The sequence below is a fragment of the Malania oleifera genome, chromosome 9 (genome assembly GCF_029873635.1).
Source record: "Malania oleifera isolate guangnan ecotype guangnan chromosome 9, ASM2987363v1, whole genome shotgun sequence".
NCBI lineage: Eukaryota > Viridiplantae > Streptophyta > Magnoliopsida > Santalales > Ximeniaceae > Malania > Malania oleifera.
The window spans coordinates 83,969,897-83,994,393 of NC_080425.1; the positions used below are offsets into that span (position 1 = coordinate 83,969,897).

At 38.7% G+C, this 24,497-nt stretch overlaps 1 protein-coding gene across 1 annotated transcript; it reads right to left on the reverse strand.

Moving 5' to 3' along the window:
- On the reverse strand, nucleotides 1-23,847 carry LOC131163541 (IQ domain-containing protein IQM1-like). The gene is made up of 11 exons (XM_058120134.1): nucleotides 23,746-23,847; nucleotides 17,735-17,837; nucleotides 17,596-17,693; nucleotides 2,812-3,284; nucleotides 2,574-2,682; nucleotides 2,413-2,478; nucleotides 2,227-2,315; nucleotides 2,019-2,109; nucleotides 1,672-1,911; nucleotides 1,416-1,517; nucleotides 1-968 (listed from the first exon to the last, which is right to left on the reverse strand). The coding sequence occupies exons 1-11, from the start codon at nucleotides 23,845-23,847 to the stop codon at nucleotides 471-473; spliced, it is 1,971 nt and encodes a 656-aa protein (XP_057976117.1). The 3' UTR covers nucleotides 1-470.
- Nucleotides 23,848-24,497: the final 650 nt, after the last annotated feature.

Consider the following 24,497-nt stretch of genomic DNA (forward strand, 5'->3'; position numbering starts at 1 on the left):
TTGCAAGCTTAATTGCTTAATGCAATTATTATCATTAGGAATTCTAAGAATATTGCAACATATTTGATTACAAGAAGATATAGCAGCTCTTGCACAACCAAAACTATTAAAAACCTGAGGGAAGAATGAGAGTTTCTGCTGTAACATCAAACTGAACCCCCACCTGAAAACAAAAACCCTAAATAGTATAACAATTGGTGCTAATTGTCTAGTCAGTCCCTCCATTTCATTATTTCATGTAAGATCGACCTCATGGGTATAATTAACAGAAAATTAAAAAAATAAAACCCTTATTAGGGGCACAAAAATTGCCCTAACGAAATTGTATGCCAGCTAGTCCCAGACTAAATGCTCATACATCATTAATTAGGTGAATTGATTAATGGTCCTGTAGCAGTGTAGTAATTAGAAGCACCTACGTAGAAATTAGAAAGCAGGCATGAATGCACATGCATGGAGTACGTAGCTACCTAGGGAATCCCATATGCATCAAAGCATGCAAGCCTAGGTGATAAAAGGACCTTGTAAGGACTAATTGGTCTAGGAGAAGGAATGGGAGCTCCCTGCAAGCCCTGCAGTTGTTGATGATGAGCACTGACCGCCAGCCTGGGTGACAGATTCAGTTGCTCGAGTGCCTGAGCTTGCAGCACTGCTGGGTATTCCCTCACACACTTTATACGCCATCCGGCGCCGGTTGTCCATCCCCGGCCGTACTGCAACTGGCATTTCCTGCTTCCGAATACCCCTCCGGCTGGTTTATTTTCTTCCTCCTTCTTCCCTACGGTAGTAGTGCTGGCCGCAGTACTAATGGTGGTTGTTTCCTGATCAGTGGGCGGCCCGTGGGTATTATCATCTGCTGATGCTTCATTGATATTGTTTGTAGTAATGGATGGCGCATTGGCTGGGAAAGGCCTTTGAGACTTTGCCTTTCGTATCTTTGTTGGGTCATCATCATCCACCGCAAATCTCTGAGACACATAAAAAGTATAGAGTTTGAGTCTTGAAAGAGAATATGTTATCCAACTTTATTTTATATCGGTGATATATAACACTGATGGTCTAAATAATTTTTAACAATACGAATGTTGATCTAAATAATTTTTAACAATGTGTATGGTAAAATCATATTAGCTCCAGTTTAATAATTTCTTGCTAGGAAAGTGTAGGAACCATGCATAGTGCGTGTTGTTTGATTTTGAAATTGATGGTTAAGAAACATGGATAGTGTACATGCCTACAATGCACATTTCTAGCTAGGTGAGGTGCGGGTGGATTAATATTGTAAGATTTTCTAGTAATAGAAGGTCTTAAATTTAAATTTTATGTAGATTAAATTTTAGTGTTCCTGAAACAGCCCAAAAGACCCGTTCAAGTTGGAGTTCTGGAATATTAAAAAAAAAAAGAAAAAATCTCACCTTGACATTGGTCAAGTCTAAATGGTGATCCTCTAAGAAGCTGATAACCTCCATGAAATTCTCTTCTGTGGGACGATAATGGCCACTGTATGGCCATATAGCCTAAACATCCAACATGATATATAATTAAACACTACAATATTAGTTAAAGTAAACTGCAAACTATCAATTTAAGTAAATAAAAATAAGAAAAATCAGCTCATGAAACTCAACGATCAGTGTGGGTTGTGTGCATATATATGTATGAATTATATACCTCCAAAACACCTTGAAGGACAACAAGTCTTCCGGCAGCAGTGGCAGCGCCACCGGCAAGGAAACTAGAATGGTGAAAAAGACCTTTCTTCTTCTCTCCAACGTATAAGTTTCTGGAGGTCCCCAGCACGAACATCCACTTCGAACCCTCCTCCTCTACCGTGTGCACCGCTCCCCCACCTTGTCTGTATACCAGTTTCCCACCCTGACCCACTATTACCTCGTACGCCTCCCTTTCTTTCTGCATTTTATTAATTATATACATAATACACACGTTATATATTCTACATTACTAGCTATTTCTATCACAGCATTAATTAATAACAATATTGACAATAAAGGACTCACTGGCCCTAGATATCTGATGCACTGACGCTGAAGATCAGACCTACAACACTTCTCTTCAAGGTTTACTTCTTTACCATCTCCGATGTCCAGCCTTCATTAATCACATTTAGAAATTAATTTAGAGCTCAATATAAGAATATGCCTGTCCACATGCGTTTAGGTATATATGTATATACAGGTCATGCGATGTGTGTTTGGTTGAATATACCAGTAAAAGAAAGGTTGGGAGCTCTCACTGTGAAGCCACACTTCGTAATAAAAGTGCAGATTATACCCGTAACGATGCCGAGGATCGATCTGATACTCGAGGAATTCAAGAATATTATATGATGTATGAATTAGTTTGAATTGAAGTGAAGAAGGTATAAATGCATGCAGACATGCATAGACTTACAGCTTCAAGCCAGTGTTTCAGTGCAAGCTGCTGAGCCTTCTCATCCTTGGACAACCCTTTTCCAACCTACCATTAATTAATTCTTACGATTATTATTCTACTTCTACCCTTCTCCATACTGTTCTTAATCCATTTGACAGGTCTAAATCGAGATAATGTACCTTAGCTACCATAATCCGAGCCCTCGCCCATCGGGAAACTGCAGTTTCCGGTTTTTCGATATGGAAGAACGGGCTGCGCTTAAGAGCTGCAAAGTCTAAAGCCTTCCACCTATATGCATATATTGCATACAAAAAAATAAATCATTTGGTATAAAAATCAAAACAAGCTTCAAAATGGGAATTAAATAAAATCAGCAACTAAAACCAATCTAGCTTATTAGTTTATCACGCAACAAACCAGAGCTCCTCTATAACAACAGCGCAATCTGCAAGGCTTCGCCGGGTTCGGTAACCCTTGTAAACTTTCTGCAGCTTCACTGCTGCTGCATCAAGTTCAGTAATGGGTCTTGGAGAAAGCCGAACAGCCGGTTCGGGTAAAGAATCCAAATTTTCCTCTTTGGAAACTATTGTGATGTTCTTAAATGAAACAGTTGTTTTGAGCTTAACATCTTTCAATTGGCACTTTTTGAAGCGGATCGATTCTTCGATAATCACTTTGTCGGTGCGGTCGACTTCGCCACTGTCGTCTAAATCATCTTTCTTGAAGCTATTCTTTCTCAAAGTAGCAGTCTCCTTGTCGTCCGAGTCAAAGTTGATGGATTTTATCACAACTGTTTCAGCATTTTCTCGTAAACCAAAGAACCTGCGGCTCAACATTTCCTTGGAGGACGATCTTAGTGATGAAAAGCGCAATCCTATAGATTCAATTTGCTGTAATAAGAGTTGGATACAGAGTCACGAAAACAAATTTCTAATATTAAGAATTCAAAATCATATGAATGCTTCAATCATATCCCAAATAAAACTTTAAATTTCTGCTTTTTTGCTACACCCATTTCAAAAAACTCTCAAATTTTTTGAAATCGAGCAGAGAAAACCAACTTTTTTCACATTTTGAAATTAATCAAAACAATTGATGAACTGAAGAAGCAAAGGAGAGCAGTTGAATGCTTCTTACCTCAACTTTTTAGTTATCAGTCTGATGGAAATGCTGTGATGATGAACAGAGCATGGAGAACATGCATGGACAGAGAATTTATAAGTTTTTACAGAGCGTGGTGTGAGAAATCTTGTACCCATCAATGGGGTTGTTTGATTGGAAAACCAATCGAAGTAAAGAAAAATTTACGCGGGTTGAAGGATTCAAAGGTCCAGTTATAAATGTCAATAGAATTAATGACACTTCATAGTCCTATATATGAACAATATGGGACAAAGACAGTCAAACATTACTTCAAAGTTCAAACGACCGCCATGCAAGTAACGGCAGACCTAACGTACAAGAAAATTTGGAAAAGTTAACACACAGTCAATTTGCGTAGATTCGGCATGTATTTCTACGTAGGTACTCGTGGACGGCAAATCCCAGTTCAATCCACCCATTTTGCACGACTCCATTATTAACTTTCTCTAATTATTTTTTCTTTTAATTGTAGATTGATCGGGTACATTAATTCCAGATACCTTGTGCAACAACTCTCCGCACTGAAAAAATTAACCCCTTTTTGGATCCAACTTCTAAGCTTCGATGAATCTTATTAGCTTCAACTGTCGCGGGGCTCTGATATTACTTGTTAGCATCATATGAGTCCATGATGAGTACCAACTTGATCAAAAGTTTGAGTCTATTAGGCATTTTATCCAACCATGTATATAAGTACTTATCATCCACTCAATTTTTCACAAATTCACAAGTGGAATTCTCAACAATTAGGAATCAATTAAAACTTTGAGATGGCAATCTATTTTGAGTATTAACAACTGATTTTTATTTTTATTTTTTAAATATTAAATAAAAGAAGGTATTTTTCAAAATTAAATGAGCCGTTAATTCTTTTTTGGGTTCTTATTCCTTTGCTCTTGTAGTCATAACCTATGTCCCCTTCTTGGGGACCCTCTAATTGACCTTGTTGATGATTTTACTTTTCCCCTATAAATGTTTTCAGTTAAGAAATCATGACCATATCTAATGGATTTCCTTTACCGTGGCAATTCAATTAATTCAGCCAAGACTTTTTCTTAGGAGACATGATTAAACCAATATTATGTGTATTAATACCCAATTATAAGTTAGAATACAATGTCTTAGGGGTCAGGATAAAATGTCAAATAAAAACTAATACATAAACCTAATTTTGTAAAGTTAGGTGGCATGGTAATACTAACAATTATAATAAAACACTAAAAAAATCTATTAATTAATTAAATCAATTTCACAATGAGACTCTTCCTGCAATTTTCCCCTAGTGGGAATTAGTTCATGAGGCCTATCTTTCTAATTCAACTCTTTTTAATCCAATTTTCCCCTAGTGGGAATTAGTGCATCAATTAAACATCTCGGCTGTTTTTTTTTTTTTTTTTTTTTTTTGTTTTTTTTGCTAACTAATGTGGAGGTGGTTATTCAAAAAAATGGAGCCTTTCAGACATTTCTTACATCCTTGTCAAATTCAGGAGAAATTAACTGTACTCGCTATGCAATCAACACTAAGTACTATTCCGGAGATGACTCAGTAAAAAATTGAACTCGAAACCTCGAACTCTAATCTTTAAATAAGTACAAAATTAAAGATGTGAAATATGAAATGAATTAATTTTTATTGCGCCTATAATTTAGAGCAAGCAATTATACACTAAAAGCCAACCCTTCTCATTTTCTATGTTACTTCTTAATACCCTGTAAAGCATATCTCGATTACAAAAATTTGTACAAGAGATTTGCCTTTTCATGTGTCATGTTCATGTTGTTACATGTTAAAAATGTGATATGTTTGATCCCACATTTATCATACTTATAAAATAGAAAGCTTATATTTAATATATTTAAAATTTAAAATTTAAACATGCTGAAAGGGCATATCCCCATATAATGATTCCCCCCCCCCCTCCCCCTCTCTCTCTCTCTCTCTCTCTATATATATATATATATGTGTGTGAACAAATTACTGGCCGCATTCATCCATTATTAAATGTGGATGCATGGATGCATGTGTTTCACTTGGATTGCTCTTCTGCAGTATGAATAAACCCATTTGGAACGGCTTGGTTCATTGAGGGAGAGGGAGAGATTAATTGCTTTATTTGCTTTTGCGGTCCTTGTTTAAGTCAACAAAAATATATATACATGATGAAACACATTGACGAACTTTAATATGAGCTTGTACAGTGACGAATTCGTCATCATTAATTCACATAAAGGCTGTCGGGATGCATGCAGCAAATATCAACTGCATGGGGGCATTAATTTGCTCGGTTCCTACTTGTTTACTCCGGTTGAGTCGATGGGGAATGCAATATCACTATTAATATCATTTTTTTCTTTTAATATGATTATATTTGTAATAAAAGATGTAGGAAAATAAATAGATAGGAGACAGAAATTCACGTGGTTCGACTCTACCTACATCATAGGCGAATGAGATAAAAAATTTTATTGTTTCAGAAGGAATTACAAGATTATTTGGAATTGACCTTGTACATAATATCTTCAATTTTATATAAGATATTTCTCTTTTCTTTATCTCTCATCTTTTTTCTACTTACCCTACTTACTTCAAACATGCAATGTGTCTATCCAAATATGAGGGATAAGATGTCCTTTTATAGGGCAATATAGATAACAAAGAATTTATTGGGGTGAAAAAACCGAAATAGTGGAAGATGGAGGAGTGGAAGATAAGGCATGACATACATATTTTTTTATAACATTCTCCCTTGGATGTCACCCATATATTAACTCTTTTTCTTAAAATCTTTAAAATGCCTTATTCCGATGAGATGAACTAATCTCTTAAATGTTGTAGTAGACAAAATTTTGGTAAACAAATTTGTCATATTATCACTTGATCGAATCTGGTGAACATCTATATTACCATTCATTTGGAGTTCAGGCATATAGAAGAATTTTGAATAGATATGCTTTGTTTTGTCACCCTTTATGTATCCTCCTCTTAATTGAGTTATACATGCAACATTGTCTTCATATAAAATTATTGGAATATCTTTGATTGATTTAAGACCACAATTTGCTTGGATATAAGAAATCATTTATTTGAGTCACATGCATTCTCTATTAGCTTCATGGACTAGTATTTCAGAATGATTGGAGGATGTTGTCATAATTGTTTGATTTACTGATTTTTAAGATATAATAATTTTTTTGTAAAGAAATACATATCCAGTTTGAGATTTAACATTCTGAAGATCAAATAGATATCCAGCATCTGCATATCCTACTAGTTGAGATTTGCAATCAATTGAGTATAAAAGACCCAAATCAGATGTACATCTCAAATAGCGTAGAATGTGCTTAATTCCATTCCAGTGTTGACGAGTAGGAGCAGATTTATATCTTACTAGTAGATTTACAGCAAATACAATGTCGGATCTTGTACAATTGGCGAGATACATTAGAGAGCTCATAACACTTAAATATGGTACTTCAGAACTAAGTAATTTCTCCCCCTCATCATGAGATTGAAATAGATCCTTCTTAATGTCAAGTGTTCGCACCATCATTGGAGATCCCAAAAGATAAACGTTGTCCATATAGAATTACCTTAATATCTTTTCGGTATATTTAGATTGATGAATAAGAATTTTGCCATTTACATGTTCAATCTTTAGGCAAAGACAATATTTTGTCTTTCCTAAATCTTTCATCTCAAATTTTTCCATTAATTAATTAGCAGCTTTAGTGAGCTCTTCAGGAGTCCCAACTAAATTCAAATCATCAACATAAACAACAATTATACCAAATCCGGATTCTGATCTTTTAATAAAAATGCATAGACAAATTGTATCATTTATGAATCCTTCTTTCATAAGGTACTCACTTAATCGAGTGTATCACATGCATCCATATTGCTTTAATTCATATAAAGAACACTGGAGTTTAATTGAATATAAATTTCTAGGTTTTGCTTCAGGTAATTTAAATCCTTCAAGGATTTTTCATATAAATTTCAATATCTAACGATCCATATAGGTATGTTGTTACAACGTCCATAAGACGCATGCTCAGTTGTTTAGTGACTATTAGCCCAATTAAGAAATCTAAAAGTGATTCCATCCATTACGCGAGAATATGTCTCTTCATAATTAATTTTGGGTTTCTGTGAGAAACCTTGTACCACAAGACTTGCTTTATATCGAGTAATTTCATTATTTTCATTTCGCTTGTGCACAAATACCCATTTGTATCCAACGGGTTGGACATCTTCAGGTGTCTGGACTATAGGTCCAAAAACTTCCCCTTTTGATAAAAAGTTTAACTATGATGTGATAGCCTCTTTCCATTTTGGCCAATCACTTTTATATCGACATTCATTAATAGATTTAGGTTGAGGATTCTCATTACTTCTGGTAATTTTAGTAGCTACTTCATATGCAAATGTGTTGTTGACAACAACTTTATTTCTATCCCAAATTTCTCATGTATAATGAATTAAGTTCTCATTATTATTTCTAGGTACCGGTCCCTTTTCAAGGGATGTCTCTTCAAGAGTTTTCTCTTCAAAAGGTTCCTTAATAGGGATTTCATTTTCAAGAGAAATGGGTTTGTGACTGTCAAATATATTATCCACCTCTATAACCTCTTCCGGAGTGTTTACCGATTTCAATTTTCTCATTCAATTTGAGAGTTTTATCTTTTGCACCAACATACCTTCCATGCTTAACTTGCGATTTAGGTTTATTAGTCGGTTGTTGTCCTTTAGAGACATTAATACGTGTTGGAATATTTGCAGCAAGCATATGAGATTTTAATATGGCCTTGGTATCTGCAAAAAATTCTAGTAATTGATTTGCAACCCCTTGCAAATGTATAATCTTCTGAACTTCAAGTTCACTTTGATTTGTGCGAGAACCTAAATGAGATAATCTCATAACATTCCATGTAATTTCATGTTATGCTATCAGGCACTAGTTTTGCTCCCCCTAATGTGGGAAATACTGCTTCATCAAAAATACAATCTTGAAAACGTGCTTTAAACAAATCACTTTTTAAAGGTTCAAGATATCTAATAATAGAAGGGGAATCAAAACCAACATAGATACCAAACTTATGTCAAGGACCCATTTTAGTCCTTTGAGGAGGGACATTAGGAACATATCCCGCACAACCAAAAGTTTTTAAATAAGAAATATCAAGTTGTTGCCCAAAAACTAATTACATGGGTGAAAGATTATTGTAAGCAGTTGGTCTTATACGAGCTAAACATGCAACATGAAGAATGACATATCCCCAAATAGATAAAGTCAATTTGGTTCTCATAATCGTAGGTCTAGCAATGAGTTGAAGTCTTTTAATAAAAGATTCACCTATACCATTTTTTGTATGGATGCAATGTGATGTTCAACATCTATTATAAGTAACATGAAATAGTTATCAAAAGTTTAAGATGTAAATTCACCAGCATTATCCAAATGAATTGATTTAATTGGATAATCGAGAAAATAAACTCGTAAACTAATCAGTTGAGAAAGAAGTCTAACAAATGCAATATTACAAGTAGAAAGTAGATAGAAATGTGACCATCTAGTAGATGCATCAATTAAGACCATAAACTATCTAAATGGTCCAGATGATGGATGTATTGGTCCGCATATATCACCATGAATTCTCTGTAAGAAACTAGGAGATTCAAGACTTGTTTTTAAAACAGATAGTTTGATAATTAATTTCCCTTGAGAGCAAGCAGTACACATGAAATCATTTGATAAAAGAATCTTCTAGTTCTTCAATGGATGACCATGTGAATTTTCAATGATTTTTGCATCATTACATCTCTAGGATGTCTAAGATGATCATGCCAAAGTGTAAATAACTTTGGGTCATTGCACTTTTGGTGTAAGACGTTATATGATTTAATTTCTTTAATCTTTCTATAATACAATCCAAAAGATAAAGTTGGAAATTTTTCTAAAATTTGATTCTTCGTAGAAACGATAGAAGTAATATAAAGGAATTATTTACTACCTTCATTTGTAGTTTCAATGTGATACCATTGAGTCTTAAACCTTTAAAGCTTAACATATTTCTTATGGATCTGTTGGAACATAAAGCTTCATCAATTTTGTAATAAAGTACCATTGGGTAATTTTATATTAGCTCTTCCAAAGGCTTCAATCAAATTTGTAGAACCAGATCTTGTGTTAATATTTGTTGAAAATATATTCAAGTAATGGAAATATTTTCTATCTCAAAGAATTGTATGTGTTGCCGCACTATCAGCTTAACAAACTTCTTCAAAGACATGTTAAAATTGATCAAAGCTTTAAAACAATTCACACTGCAACATATATTTTAAAAAAAAAACCATTATTATAATTGATCAAAGTAACAATAAATACGATAATTTCTTTATTAAAATAAAAATACAATATTGCTTACTTTATATCTTAAAATATTACATCATTATTTTCAAATTGATTTACAAGGAAATCAGTAACATCAAAATAAACAGAGTTAGATGGTCCAACATCAAGATCTATTGAAACAACATTATTAGCAAAATTTGTTTCAACTTCTTTACTCTTTTCCATTTCTTTTATAGAGGCTTGGTATAGATCTACTAAGTGCCTAGACGTATGACAGATACGCAACCAATGACCTTTTCCTCCGCATATGTAACATTCAATTTCATGTTGTCTGGGTCACTGATTTTGATCATTTACCTGCTTCTAGGGGTCATCCCTCTTATAAGGGATAGCATTCTCACATTGATGCTAGTGATTATTTCAACCAAGGCCATGACCATGCCTATGACCTCGTCCTCGTCCATGAGATGTATTCATATTCACTTTAGGGAATGGGATCAAACCAGTTGGATGAGTTTGGTAATTTTTCATCAAAAATTCGTTATTTTTCTTAGCGACAAGAAGACATGAAATAAATTCAAAAAATTTAATAAATTTCCTCTCCCTATATTGCTGCTACAATAACATATTAGTGGGATGGAAAATAGTAAAAGTTTTTTTTCTAGCATGTCTTCTTCGATAATATTTTCATCACATAAGATTAGCTTTGAGCTAAACTGTAAGAACCTGAACCATGATATATGGATTAAATTAATTAAGAGAAGGGAAAAGTAGTAAATTGAGCAGGCTTTGTCTTACTCGGCGACAAAGTGTAAGGTCTCGTCAATGAGGAGAAGCCGAGAGGTTTCAGGAATCCGAAAATCTCAAGCTCGTCAACGAGGTCACCATCTTGTCGATGAGGTTTCTTCAGTGCCTTGTCGACGAAAATGTCATCTTGTAGATGAGGACGGCCAAGTCAAAGGGCTATAAATATCAGTTTTCATTACTTATCAGCTAAAAAAACTCAAATCCTCTCTCTATCTCTCTAGAAACTCAACATACTCTCTCTCTCTCTCTCTCTCTCTCTCTCTCTCTCTCTCTCTCTCTCTCTCTCTCTCTAGATTTCTTCGTCCTACGCTATGGGAATCGTTGATCCGACGTTACCACAAGGATAAGGGGGTAGGATTCTCTACAAATTTTGTGGATCGGATCTTCGTTTCAGGCATTTTTGGTTTTGGCTCGAAATTGAGGTAGGGCTCGATTTTCAATTTTGTTCAAGTGGTTGTGTAAAGAATAGAATTGTGAGCACATTCTATATTATGGTTTGTAGGTTTTTGGAACTTGGTTTGCTGTTTAGGGGCCGTAGAGTTCGAGATTTGTCATTTGGGGGAAAGGTAAGGGGAATTATGTTTATGTCGATTATATGTGAAATCGTTGGCTATGTTTGGAAAAAGTGTTCGGCTTTATATTTGAGGGCATAAGCCTTACCGGCTGATCACCAAAGGGTATAGATCCACCAGTTGTACCGGTACAATGCCATGGGAGTCTGGGACGCCATGTAATGCGAGCCAGCTTCGGGCCGAAGGGTGTGATGACACCAGGTTGCTTGATCATGTGTGTGTGCATGTATGCACTCTACTAGAATTGTATTGTGAAAATACTGGAATTGCATTTAACTGTGTATGTTAGTTTGTCATGATAACACTCATATGCCACACACTGATATAACCTGATTCTTCCTTACTAAGAGGTGTCTCACCCCTGCTGTACGTACATATTTTTCAAGTCTTTCAAGTAACTGGAACTAGCGTCCTAGTATTGGGAGCGTAGTGGTCAATGTACTTTGAGAGGTACTTAGGTAAGTACTAGGACTGTACTAGGTGGTCTTTTCTAATTTTGGGTTAACACCCGAGTTGTATTTTGTATTATGGACTGTTGTGTGTATGAATGTGTATAGGGTACCTGAGAACCCCACAGGTTCGGAGCCTCATTCATTATGGTGTATCATGGATGTATTGGTATGATACAGAGACAGGTTAGGTTACTAATTCACTCCTGGGTCCCATTACCGAGTTCAGGGCGTGACAGTTTGGTATCATAGTTAACTAGGTTGTTAGGTCTTGTAGACTTGGTTAGGCATAGTTGTATGTACATACCAGAGTATAGGATGTTGGAAATGGGTAGAGTAGGTCGAGGGTTGTTTTGTTGCTAGATAGGGACTCATTGGTGGTGTTCTATGTTTTTCCTGGAATGACGATTTCAGTAAAAATCATGGTAAACCATTGATGATATTCATGTTGGTGCGATAGGACATACCTGGACCCGTGAGGTGGTAGTTAATATGATTAGTTGTAGATAATTGTGTTAACTGTACATGTTATAGGAGTACTAATAGGTTTCTATAGTTTGTTTTCAGAATGGAGCTCAAGGATAATAACTTGGAAAGTGGCTCTGAGGAGACTTCGAGCAATGAGTCTCCTTCTGTGCCTTGAAGGTTGACGAGGCAAGTCCTGCAGGAGATTGGGCGGAGTGTGAGGAGACGCGAACGCTCTTCTATTGCTACAGGGTGCACCATTGAGAGGCTCACACGCATGCACCCTCTGACGTTCTCACGAGGACATGATCCGATGATAGTAGAGGACTGGGTCGAGAAAATCGAGAGGATTCTAGAGGTCTTACACTACACGGATAGGTAGAGAGTCATCTATGCTACCTTCCAGTTGTCTAGGGAGGCAGGGCGATGGTGGACTGCAGTGAGTCTGCAAGAAAAAGTAGAGAGCTGGTTATGTAGAGATGACGTGGAGCCGTTTCAAGGAGGTGTTCTTCGATAGATACTTCCCGACTTCCATACGTGACACTAAGGCGGATGAGTTTTTTCCTCCAACTCAAGGAAGTATGACGGTGCAGGGGTATGCTACTCGGTATATAAAGCTATACTGTTTCGCGCCGTGTTTGATCTCGAACGAGTACAAGAAGACTCGAAGGTTCAAGAAGGGTCTAAGGAAGGACATCAACAGGTTAGTGGGTATGTTGCAGAACCATGAATTCTCGATTTTGGTGGATAAGGCCACTGTGATCGAAACCGGTATCTGAGAGGAAGAGGTGGATCAGGAGCCGAAGAAGAGGCCAGTAACTTCTGGATCTCGTCAGGGATCATAGAAGAAGAGGAACAGCAGCTCAGGTTATCATCAGAATATCTAACATTAGGGTTCCCAGATGAGTCAGTCAATTGATCATTATACCAGGTGCCACAAGTGGCATGACAGTGCATGCCAGCCATTTGGGGGCAACTGCTACAACTGTGGCAAGTTAGGTCACATGGTTCAAGATTGTCACGCGCCAAAGAGGGGTATGCCTTCTTCAAGTCAGAATTAAGGAAGTAATCAGGTATCCCAGGGAATATATCAGGCGAACACAGCTCCGGCAAGGGTGTACTCGCTTACTCCAGCGGATGCTGAGCATGCAGGGAATGTGGTGATAGGTACTATGATGATACCTTTAAATAGAGTTGTGGTTTTATTTGATTCAGGTGAGACCCACTCCTTTATATCTGTTAATTTTGTAAAACTGTGTTGAGTGGAGACCCAAGTCATGGAAGAAGGTTTGTCTGTAGCTACACCATCTGGGAGTATATCATTCTGCAGGAGGATGTTGAAAGACTGCCCAGTGGTAATTTAGGAAAAGTTGCTACCAGCGAATCTTGTGGTATATGATATGTCGGGATTTGATGTCATATTGGGGATGGATTGGTTATTCTTCAGTTATGCTATGATCGACTATCGTAGAAAGGTGGTAGTGTTCAGACCTCCTAGTGAGCAGGAGTATGAGTTTGTAGGATCGTGTGTGCATTCGACGCCATAGGTTCTATCGGCACTACAGGCGAGGAGGCTACTTTTAGATGGATGTCAGGGGTACTTAGTGTAACGACTCAAAAAATAATGATATTTAAATATTAAAGAGAGAGGGAAATGGAAACATAGGGAGTTCGTCGACGAGTGCATAAGGGGACCTTGTCGATGAGAAGATACCGAGAAGGGTTTTTGGGACAAACTAAAATTCATCGACGAGGGAGGAAGTTCATCGATGAAATTATTGAAAGACTAGTTGACGAGGTGACATGGCTCATCGACGAATCCTGCAGTATAAATAGTGCTTAAACTCAGTTTCATGCAAAATTTCAGTGCCGCCTTTCTCTCTCTCTCTCTCTCTCTCTCTCTCTCTCTCTCTCTCTCTCTCTCTCTCTCCTATGTCCTCTCCCTCTTCTCTCTTCGATTTCGGCGCCTTTAGTCGCCGGATCGACGATATGAGGCCACCACGACGTTCCTGGCAGAGTTCTTTTCAAGTCTGCCGGAGCAGATCGTTGGTGGAACGAAGTCGGAATTCTTCCCAAATCCAGGGTAAGGTCTTTTATTCGGAATTTGAGTTTCCAGCAGTTGTAAGAAATGTAATAGACATAGAAATAGTAATGTTTTGTTCTGGAATTTATGATTTTCAGGGTGTTGAGTGGAGAACCCTGCGGGTGTAGGACCCGTTACAGTAGGAGGGTTTTAGTAGAAATCAGGTAAGGGAAATATACTATGCTAGGCAATTTATTTTTGTTATCAGAAATTTTATATATATATATATATATATATATATATATATGCATGTATACTAAATATTATACAGAATGTGAATTTTCAAAGTATGTGTGGCCTGAGTACATGATATTGATATGGAGTTTTATATAGTTTTTCGGTATTTCAAGTTATGCAGCTATAGATAGATATTTGCATATTTTATACAGACAGAATACGTATACATATACAGTTTCTTTCAAATGATTACATAGACAATTATATATATAAATATATCAGTATACAAATATTTATTCGGAACAGTATATACAGTGTATATAGAAAGTTATGTTTTCCTAAATGCCATAACACTCGGATTATACAAAAAGAAAGTACAGACATATTACATAGTTATAGCATCAAGATGCTACAGATATTACAGTATTTACAGTTCAACAATATAGTGTTATGGTTATTTTGGAAATATAATGAGAACAGTATGAAGAGTATAGTATGTATATATATAGAATCAGATCCCTATGGAAAGATTACAGAAAGATATAGTAAAAATATAGAATACAGAGCACGGTACCATTGCTAGATACAGATAGAGTGCAACCACATATCTCAGATAGTGTGTGAGTACCATCAACCGTGCTCGGAGAGTATGCAACTCCCCAGTTCACTGGGTTGAGGGGACCGATTTGATGAGGTAACAGCCAGTCCCGCACCTAGGAGAGTATGCAGTTTGGCCGGGCTAAGGTAGTGTAGAGTATAGTGACTTACCTAAAGGGCTGACCAGGTTAAGTCCCGCCTACGAGCCGCACAACCCTGTCATGAGGGGTCAAATCATGACATACAGAGTCCCAGGGAAAGAACACAGTTATGTATATATATACAGTTTTACAGCTTTTATTGTATATAATATGATGTAGCACTATGAATGATAGAAAGTTTAGATGATACAAATGTTTTAAGTTATTATACATGTGATGTATAGATTTGCTAGATCATGCAGTTTTAAATACTATTATTATAATTTTATGACTCAGTCGCCACACACAAGTAATAGCATGTTTTCACTTACTGAGCGTCGACTCACCCTATTACTTTAACACTTTTCAGGTGAGCCAGCTAGGCGAGCAGATTAGGCTCGCGAATAGAGATCATTTGGTCACCCTAGTTATACGGTAAGTTTTGTGTAGGGTTTTGTATTTTTGGGTAATTGATACTGGAGAAAGAGATGTATTATGTAGCTATGGTTGAAAATACTGAATTTGGGTATTGTATATACATGTATATGTGGTTATGTGATTTATATTTTTCCGCTGCATAGGGGTGCCCATTACATGCAGATATTGGAGTAATTTATTAAAAAAAAATGGTGAAAATTTTTAGGATGTTACACTTAGCTTGTGTGAGGGAACCGCCGCGGGATGAGTTGAGGCTTGACGATATTCGGGTAGTCAGCGAATTTTCAAATGTGTTTCCAGAAGATTTACCCAGCTTACCTTTGGATCATGAGGTAGAGTTTGCGATAGAGTTGCTTCCTGGCAAGGCACCGATCTCTAAAGCTCTGTACCAGATGGCTCAGCGGAACTTCAGGAGTTGAAGGAGCAATTGTAATAATTACTGGATAAGGGATTCATTTGACCTAGTGTTTCGCCCTGGGGAGCTCCAGTACTGTTTGTGAAGAAGAAAGACGGGTCGATGCGCATGTGCATTCATTACCGTGAGATCAACAAGGTGACTGTGAAGAACTGTTACCCTTTTCCTCGTATCGATGATCTCTTTGACTAGTTACAGGGGATGCATGTCTTTTCAAAGATCAACCTACGGTCAGGGTATCATCAGGTGAGAGTTAGATCTGAAGATATTGCGAAGACTGCTTTCTGAACTAGATATGGCCACTACGAGTTCTTGGTCATGCCTTTTGGGTTGATGAATGCTCCAACGGTGTTCATGGATCTGATGAACAAGGTTTTCCATGAGTACCTGGACCAGTTTTTAGCGGTATTTATCGACGATATTTTGGTATACTCGAGGAGTTCAAAAGAGCATGAGAACCATCTGAGGTTAGTATTATATATTCTTCAGGAAAAGAAGTCGATGCTAAACTGAAGAAATGTGAATTATGGTTGAATTAGGTTATGTTCTTAGGTCATGTCGTATCTAAAGACGGTATTTCAATTGATCCTAGCAAGATTGAATTTGTGGTTGACTAGGTGAGGCCGAAGAATGTGCAGGAGGTTCGGAGTTTTCTGGGACTGACGGGTTATTATTATCGGTTCATGGAAGGGTTCTCTAAGTTGTCTGGGCCTTTGACTCGATTGACCAGGAAGGGGGTGAAATTTGAATGGACCTGTGATTGCAAGCAGTGCTTTCAAGAGTTGAAGCACCATCTGGTTACTGCTCCAGTGTTGACCATTCCTTCTGGGGATGGTAGTTTTGTGATTTATAACGATGCATCTCTGAAGGGTTTGGGATGTGTGCTTATGCAGTAGGGTAAGGTAATAGCGTATGTTTTTCAACAACTCAAGGAATATGATTACGCGTCGAAACTGCGTAATTGGACGTTTAACCCAGACTTTACGGTTTATATTTTTAATTAAATATCCAAAATTTTTCAATATTTTAATAAAGTGCCAAAATCATCATTCTTGAACTTTATTGCACTATTTATGAAGTTTTGGTAATTTTTTGTCGCAGGAAAATTCCCGAGAACCAAAACCGACACCTGTTAGTATTTCGTACATATCTTTTCCGTCCGAACTCTGATCGAGACGATTAAAATTTCTAGAGAAAGAGGAAAGGATTATCTACAACTTTTATGTTTTTAGTTTTGTGAGATACGAGCTCCAAAAGAATCAGATTTGCGATGAACATAAAATGAAAAAAATAAAAAAATATAACAATCAGGGTTGGGTCTCCTATCCGGATCTGGGTCTAGGGCTTTCCCCCCTATCCTTAAATTTCCTTCTCTTCCTCCCCCTGCGCAGGCAGCCCCCAGGGCTCCCCATTCTCCTCTTCTCCTTCTTCTTTTTCTTCTTCTTCTTCTTTAGTTTGTTTTTTTTTTTTTTTTTGTTCTTTTCAATTCTGCTTTGCTCCTTCTCTGATCTCTCATCCTTCTTCCCTCTCCATCTCCATCCCTCCTCTATTTTTTTTTTTACCCCCTTGCAGCTTCTCTTTCCTTCTTCAACCTTCCTCTGCCTTCCGGTTGCAGCTCTAGCCAAGCAAATCTCCCACGGCCAGTCTACCATCCGACCATCTGAGTGTAACACCAACAGAGCAACAAGTCTTCATGAGCACACAGCAGCAACCCCTCTGCCTGCACCTCCAGCAGTAGCGACAGCCGAGCCAACTCTCCTCTGCGAACACTAGAGCTGCTGTGCAGCAGCTTGGAGGACAGCAGCTGAAAGTAGGAACCAGAAAACAGCAGCTAAGGTTGCTGTGTGTAGGGAAGAAAAGGAGGTTCAGCCATAAGAAAAGAGGAACACAGCAGCTTAAGCTGCTGTGTGCAGTGCATCCTCGGCCAAGCAGCTTTCTCTGCTCTCTCTCTCTCTCTCTCTCTCTCTCTCTCTCTCTCTCTCTCTCTCTCTCTCTCTCTCTCTCTCTCTCTCACTCTCATTACTTATTATTAATTAACTAGTGAAATTTTGGATTTTGAACATTAATTAGGGTGTTTTATTATTGTTGAACTTTGATTGTTTATTTAATTGCTTTTAGTTGAATTTTGCCATAAATTTAATTAATATTTGCATTATTTAACTAGTTTGGTAAAGTTTTAATATTTAATTTTTATTGTGTTTTTTCTTCTTCGTTAATAGTTTAATTTTGGTTCGAAGTTTTATCTAGTTAAAGGTTTGATTTTTAGTGTGTGCTTGAAATTGATTGAGTTTCCATTGCATGTTTTAATTCCTTATTTGTAGTTGCCATCTTTAATAATGCGTGTTTAGGTATTTCCTTAAGTAGACTAGGATTTCCAAACTTGTTTTTTTTAATTGAGTGAATGTTAGTTTTAGGGGTTTTAAATTACGTGCCATTTAATTTATCAGAAGTAAAATTGAACAACCTTGAAAACTCTGAATCTGAACTGAGTTCAGTACACTTTTAATTTCGATTGGAAGAACGTAAAATCTGAGATTAAAACACATTCCCTGAGGAGACGATCTAACCCTTGGGCTTAATATTACACGACAGAACTCCTATACTTGGGATAGCTTCCGAGCTGCTCATTTTTCGAGTGAGTCAGAATACGAGAAGAATTACCCTACACATGATCTGGAGTTAGCTGCTGTTGTATATGCACTGAAGATCTGGCGACACTACTTGTATGGTGTGCAGTGTGAGATTTTCACTAATCACAAAAGTCTCAGGTACTTTTTCATGCAGAAGGTGTTGAACATGAGGTAGAGATGATGGCTTGAGCTAATTAAGGACTACAATTGCACCATCAATTATCACCCTGGGAAAGCTAATAAGGTAGCCAATGTGTTAAGTCGAAAGTCGGATCATGTAGTAGTATCTGTAGTTATAGCTCAGCATTATATTAGATGGGATCTGGAAAGCCTTGGTATAGAGTTGGTGTCCAATGATCATCTGGCTATTATTTCTAGTTTGGTGATTCAGCCGGCTTTATTTGAGCGTATTAAAGTCGCACAAGCCGAGTTAGCTAAGATTGTGGAGAAAGTGCAGTAGGGGTTGGCTGTAGAATTTAACATCTCTAAGGGAGGTATGTTAAGGTTTGGGACCAGACTGTGTGTTCCAAACGACGACGACATTAGAAGGACGATCCTAAAGGAAGTGCATCGTTCTTTGTATACGGTACATCCGGGTAGTACGAAGATGTATCGGGAGTTGCACGAGACCTTCTTATGGAGTGGTATGAAAAGGAAGATTACTCAGTTCGTGGAGCAGTGTCTGATGTGTCAACAGGTAAAACCTGAACATCATAGGCTAGCAGGGTCGTTACAGCCCTTAACTATTCTGGAGTGGAAATGGGAGCATGTTTCCATGGATTTTGTAACCGAATTGCCACCAGCACTTCACGAGCAGAATGCTATCTGGGTGATCGTGGACAGGTTGACGACATATGCTCACTTTTTACCGATGATGGTTAGCTACCCTTTGAGTAGGCTAGCAAACATGTACATGCATGATATAGTTAGGATGCACAGGGTACCGGTGTCCATTGTGTCAGATCGAGACCTAAGGTTTACTTCTCTATTCTGGACGAGCTTGCAGGAAGCACTGGGGACGAAGCTTACTTTCAATACAGCGTTCCGCCCCCAGACTGATGGACAGTTGAAGAGGACAATACAGATCTTAGAGGATATGTTATGGGCTTGTGTGTTAGACTTCGGTGATAACTGGATACAATTTATGCCACTGGTAGAGTTCGCCTATAACAATAGCTACCAGGTTAGTATTAGGATGGCACCATTCGAGGTTTTGTATGGTCGGAGGTGTCGATCTCCTCTGTATTAGGATGAGGTTGGTGAACGTCAGGTATTAGGACCTGAACTAGTGCAGTAAGCGTCTGATAAGGTGGGTTTGATCCTGGATAGGATTAAATCAGATCAAAGTCGGCAGAAGAGTTATGTGGATGTTCGCTGCCGTGAGTTAGAATTCGAAGTGGGGGGTAAGGTATTTTTGGGGATCGCTCCGATGAAAGGGGTGATGAGATTCGGGAAGAAGGGCAAGCTGAGCCCGAGGTATATCAAACCATTCGAGGTTCTTGAACGAGTGGATCCGGTAGCCTACAGGATTGCACTATCCCCAGCACTCTCGAGGAAGCACGATGTGTTTCACGTATCCATGTTGAGAAGGTACGTATTGGATCCATTACATGTTGTGAGTTATGAGGACTTGGAGATTGGGGATATTGTAGTGTATAAGGAGGTACCTACTCAGATTCTGGACCGTAAAGTTCAAAAGTTTTGTACCAAGGATATACCGTTAATGAAGGTATGGTGGCAGAATCATGAGGTTCTTGGGAATTGAAAGCAGAAATACGCCAGAAGTATCCACAGTTGTTCTGAGTATCAGTGCATTGCCCTACTTTGTATTGGAATAGGTGGTTAGTCTTAGGGAGTGTGTGTGTTGTGAATCCTAAGATGATTTATGTATGTAACCACGGTATTCCTCCGCCATAAGTGAGGGTATGTATATATTGTGACAAAGCTGCGTTGTAGTAGTCGCTGGTTCTTTCTACAGTTGCGTGTGTGTGTTTGGTTGTGTGTATGAGTTCATGAATGAAAGATTGTAAATTTCAAGGACAAAATTTTTTTAAGGAGAAGAGATTGTAAAAACTCAAACCGTGATATATGGATTAAATTAATTAAGAGAAGGGTAAAGTGGTAAATTGAGCAGGCTTCATCAACGAAGCCAAAGTTCGTCGACGAAGGCTTTGTGTTGCCCGACAACGAAGTGCAGGGTCTCGTCAATGAAGAGAAGCCGAGAGGTTTCAAGAATCCGGAAATCTAAGGCCCATCGACAAGGTCACCATCTGATTGACGAGGTGTCTTCAGTGCCTCGTCGACGAAGGCACCATCTTGTAGATGAGGATGGCTGAGTCAAAGGGCTATAAATATTAGTTTTCATTACTTCTCAGCTAAGAAAACTCAAATCCTCTCTCTATCTCTCAAGAAACTCAACATACTCTCTCTCTCTCTCTCTTGATTTCCTTATCGTACGCTGCGGGAATCATTGATCCGATGTTACCATGAAGATCAAGGAAGGATTCTCTACAAGTTTTATGGATCGGATCTTCATTCCGGGCATTTTTGGGTTTTGGCTCGAAATCGAGGTAGGGCTCGGTTTTCAATTCTATTCTAGTGGTTGTGTAGAGAATAGAATTGTGAGCATGTTCTGTATTGTGGTTTGTAGGTTTTGGGAACTCGATTCGCTGTTTAGGGACCGTAGAGTTCGGGATTTATCATTTGGGGGAAAGGTAAAGGGAATTATGTTTATGTCGATTATTTGTGAAATCACTGGCCATGTTTAGTAAGAGTGTCTGACTCTATATCCGAGGGCGTGAGCCTTATCAGATGATCATCGAAGGGTGTGGATCCACCAGTCGTACCGATACGATGCCATGGGAGTTTGGGACTAGCTATGTGCCGAGGACGCCGTGTAATACGGGCCAGCTTCGGGCCGAAGGGTGTGATGACACCGGGTTGCTTGATCATGTGTGTGTGCGTGTATGCACTGTAATAGAACTGTATTGTCATGCCCCGAACCCGAAAATGGGACCCAGGGGTGAAAATGTAATCTAACATGTCCCTGTATCCAATAAATCATTCAAAGATACAATACAATGAATAAGGGTCCGACCCTGTGGGGTTCCCAGGCACCCTATGCATATCCATACACAACAGAAAATACGCAGTAGAAAAGGTCATTTTATACATACACGGTACCATACCAGAGTCTATACAATAGGAGTCCAAGCTCCATAGCACAAAACATAACCCAATTGTCAACCTTACTCCAAAATGACTACCCGAGAACAAAAATCCTTGCACTTACCCAAGCGTTATCCACAGTACACCGACCACTACGCTCCTACATTAAGAAGCTAGCGCTGGTTACCTAAAGGACCTGAAAATATGTAGGTACAGCAGGGGTGAGACACCTCTCAGTAAGGAATAATACAGGTTATATCGGTGTGTGGCATTCGAGTGTTATCATGATACACAACACATACACAGTTAAATGCAGTTCGAGTACTAGTTTCACAACAATGCACAAAGCACACACACATATGATCAAGCAACCCAGTGTCATCACACCCTTCAGCCCGAAGCCAGTCCGCAATACCCGGTGTCAGCCTATAGCTGACCCACAATACATAGCATCCTTGGTACATGGCTAGTCCCAGACTCCCATGGCATCGACCGGTACAAACTGGTGGATCCATACCCTTCAGTGATCAGCCGATAAGGCTCACGCCCTCGGATATAAAGCTAGACACTCTTGCCAAACATGGCCTAGTGATTTCATACGCCCATGGATATAGAGCCGGACACTTTCGGTACCTAGAACAACTCAGAAACCAGTTCCAATTGCATTCCACAAAACACAACTATGCATGCTCGTATAACCAAACATACCACACCCATTTGGTAATCTAAAATCATGGTTTTCCAAACATATACAGTTTAAATAAAGTCAAGCCACGACCATCCCTATCACACAATATAAATCATCATATACATACGGTTTCCAACAAAACTAAGGATGCAACCTAATACCCTCTTTTTCCCAAAACTGTAATCATGAAAAACCCATAGTTTTACCCGTTAGATCCCCCCAAATGAGTAACCAAAACGCACACAGGACCGTGGACCATAGTTTCACTAAGTCTGATTTCAAAAATAACCGATATAAACTGAATCCCCTTACCTTTTTGCCAAATGGCAAATTCCGAACTCCAAGGTCCCTAAATAGTGAACTGAGTTCCAAACCTACAACGTACAGTACAAAATATACTAACGACTCCATTCTCTACAGTACAGAATCTGAATAGGTACTTCCTCGCATGTCAAAGTATCCCCAATTTCCACATCCTCATAGCTAATAACATGTGAAGGATCCAATACGTACCTCCTCAACATGGATACGTGAAACACATCATGGATCCTTGAGAGTGCTAGGGGTAGTGCAATCCTGTAGGCTACTGGACCTACTCGGTCAAGAGCCTCGAATGGTCCGATATACCACGGGCTCAGCTTGCCCTTATTCCCAAATCTCATCACCCCTTTCATCGAAACGATTCTCATAAATACCTTACCCCCCACCTCAAACTCCAACTTACGGCAGTGAACATTTGCGTAGCTCTTCTGTCGACTCTGAGCTGATTTAATCCTCTCCCGAATCAAACCTACCTTCTCAGACGCTTGCTGCACAAGTTCAAGTCCTAACACCTGACGTTCACCAACCTCATTCCAATACAAAGGAGATCGACACCTCCGATCATACAAAGCCTCGAACGGTGCCATCCCGATACTTACCTAGAAGCTATTGTTATAAGCGAACTCTTCTAGTGGCATAAACTGTATCCAACTACCACTGAAGTCTAGCACACAAGCCCGCAACATATCCTCCAAAATCTATATAGTCCTCTCCGACTGTCCATCAATCTGGGGGTGGAACGTTGTATTGAAAGTAAGCTTCATCCCCAGTGCCTCCTACAAGCTCGATCAAAATCGAGAAGTAAACCTCGGATCTCGATCTGATACAATGGACACTAGTACTCCGTGCATTCTTACAATCTCATGCACATACATATCTGCTAGCTTACTCAAAGGATAGCTGACCTTCATTGGTAAGAAGTAAACAAATTTCATCAACCTGTCCACGATCATCCAGATAGGATTCTGCCCATGAAGTACTGGCGGCAATCCGGTCACAAAATCCATGGAAATATGCTCCCCTTTCCACTCCCAAATAGCTAAGGGCTGCAACGGCCCTGCCGGCCTCTGATGTTCAACTTTCACCCATTGACACGTCAGACATTGCTCCACAAACTAAGCAATCTACCTCTTCATACCACTCCACTAGAAGGTCTCGCGCAAATCCCGATACATCTTTGTACTACTAGGATGTACCGTATATAACGAACAATACGCTTCCTCTAGAATCGTCCTCTTGATCCCGTCGTCGTTCGGAACACATAGCCTAGTCCCAAACCTCAGTGTACCTCCCTCAGAGATGTAAACTCTTGTAGTCAATCCCTGTTGTACCTTTTCTACAACCTCCAACAACTCCGCATCACTAGCCTGTGTGACTTTAATACGCTCAAACAAAGTCAGCTGGATTACCAAGCTAGCAATGAAAGCCTAATGATCCCCAAATACCAACTCTACACCCAAATTCTCCAGATCCTGTCTGATGTGATGTTGAGCTACAACTGTAGATACAATCGTAGGTTCCGACTTCTGACTCAATGCATCATCCACCACATTAGCTCTCCCCGGGTGATAACTGATGGTGCAGTCGTAGTCTTTGATCAACTCAAGCCACTGCCTCTGCCTCATATTCAACTCCTTTTGCATGAAGAAATACCTGA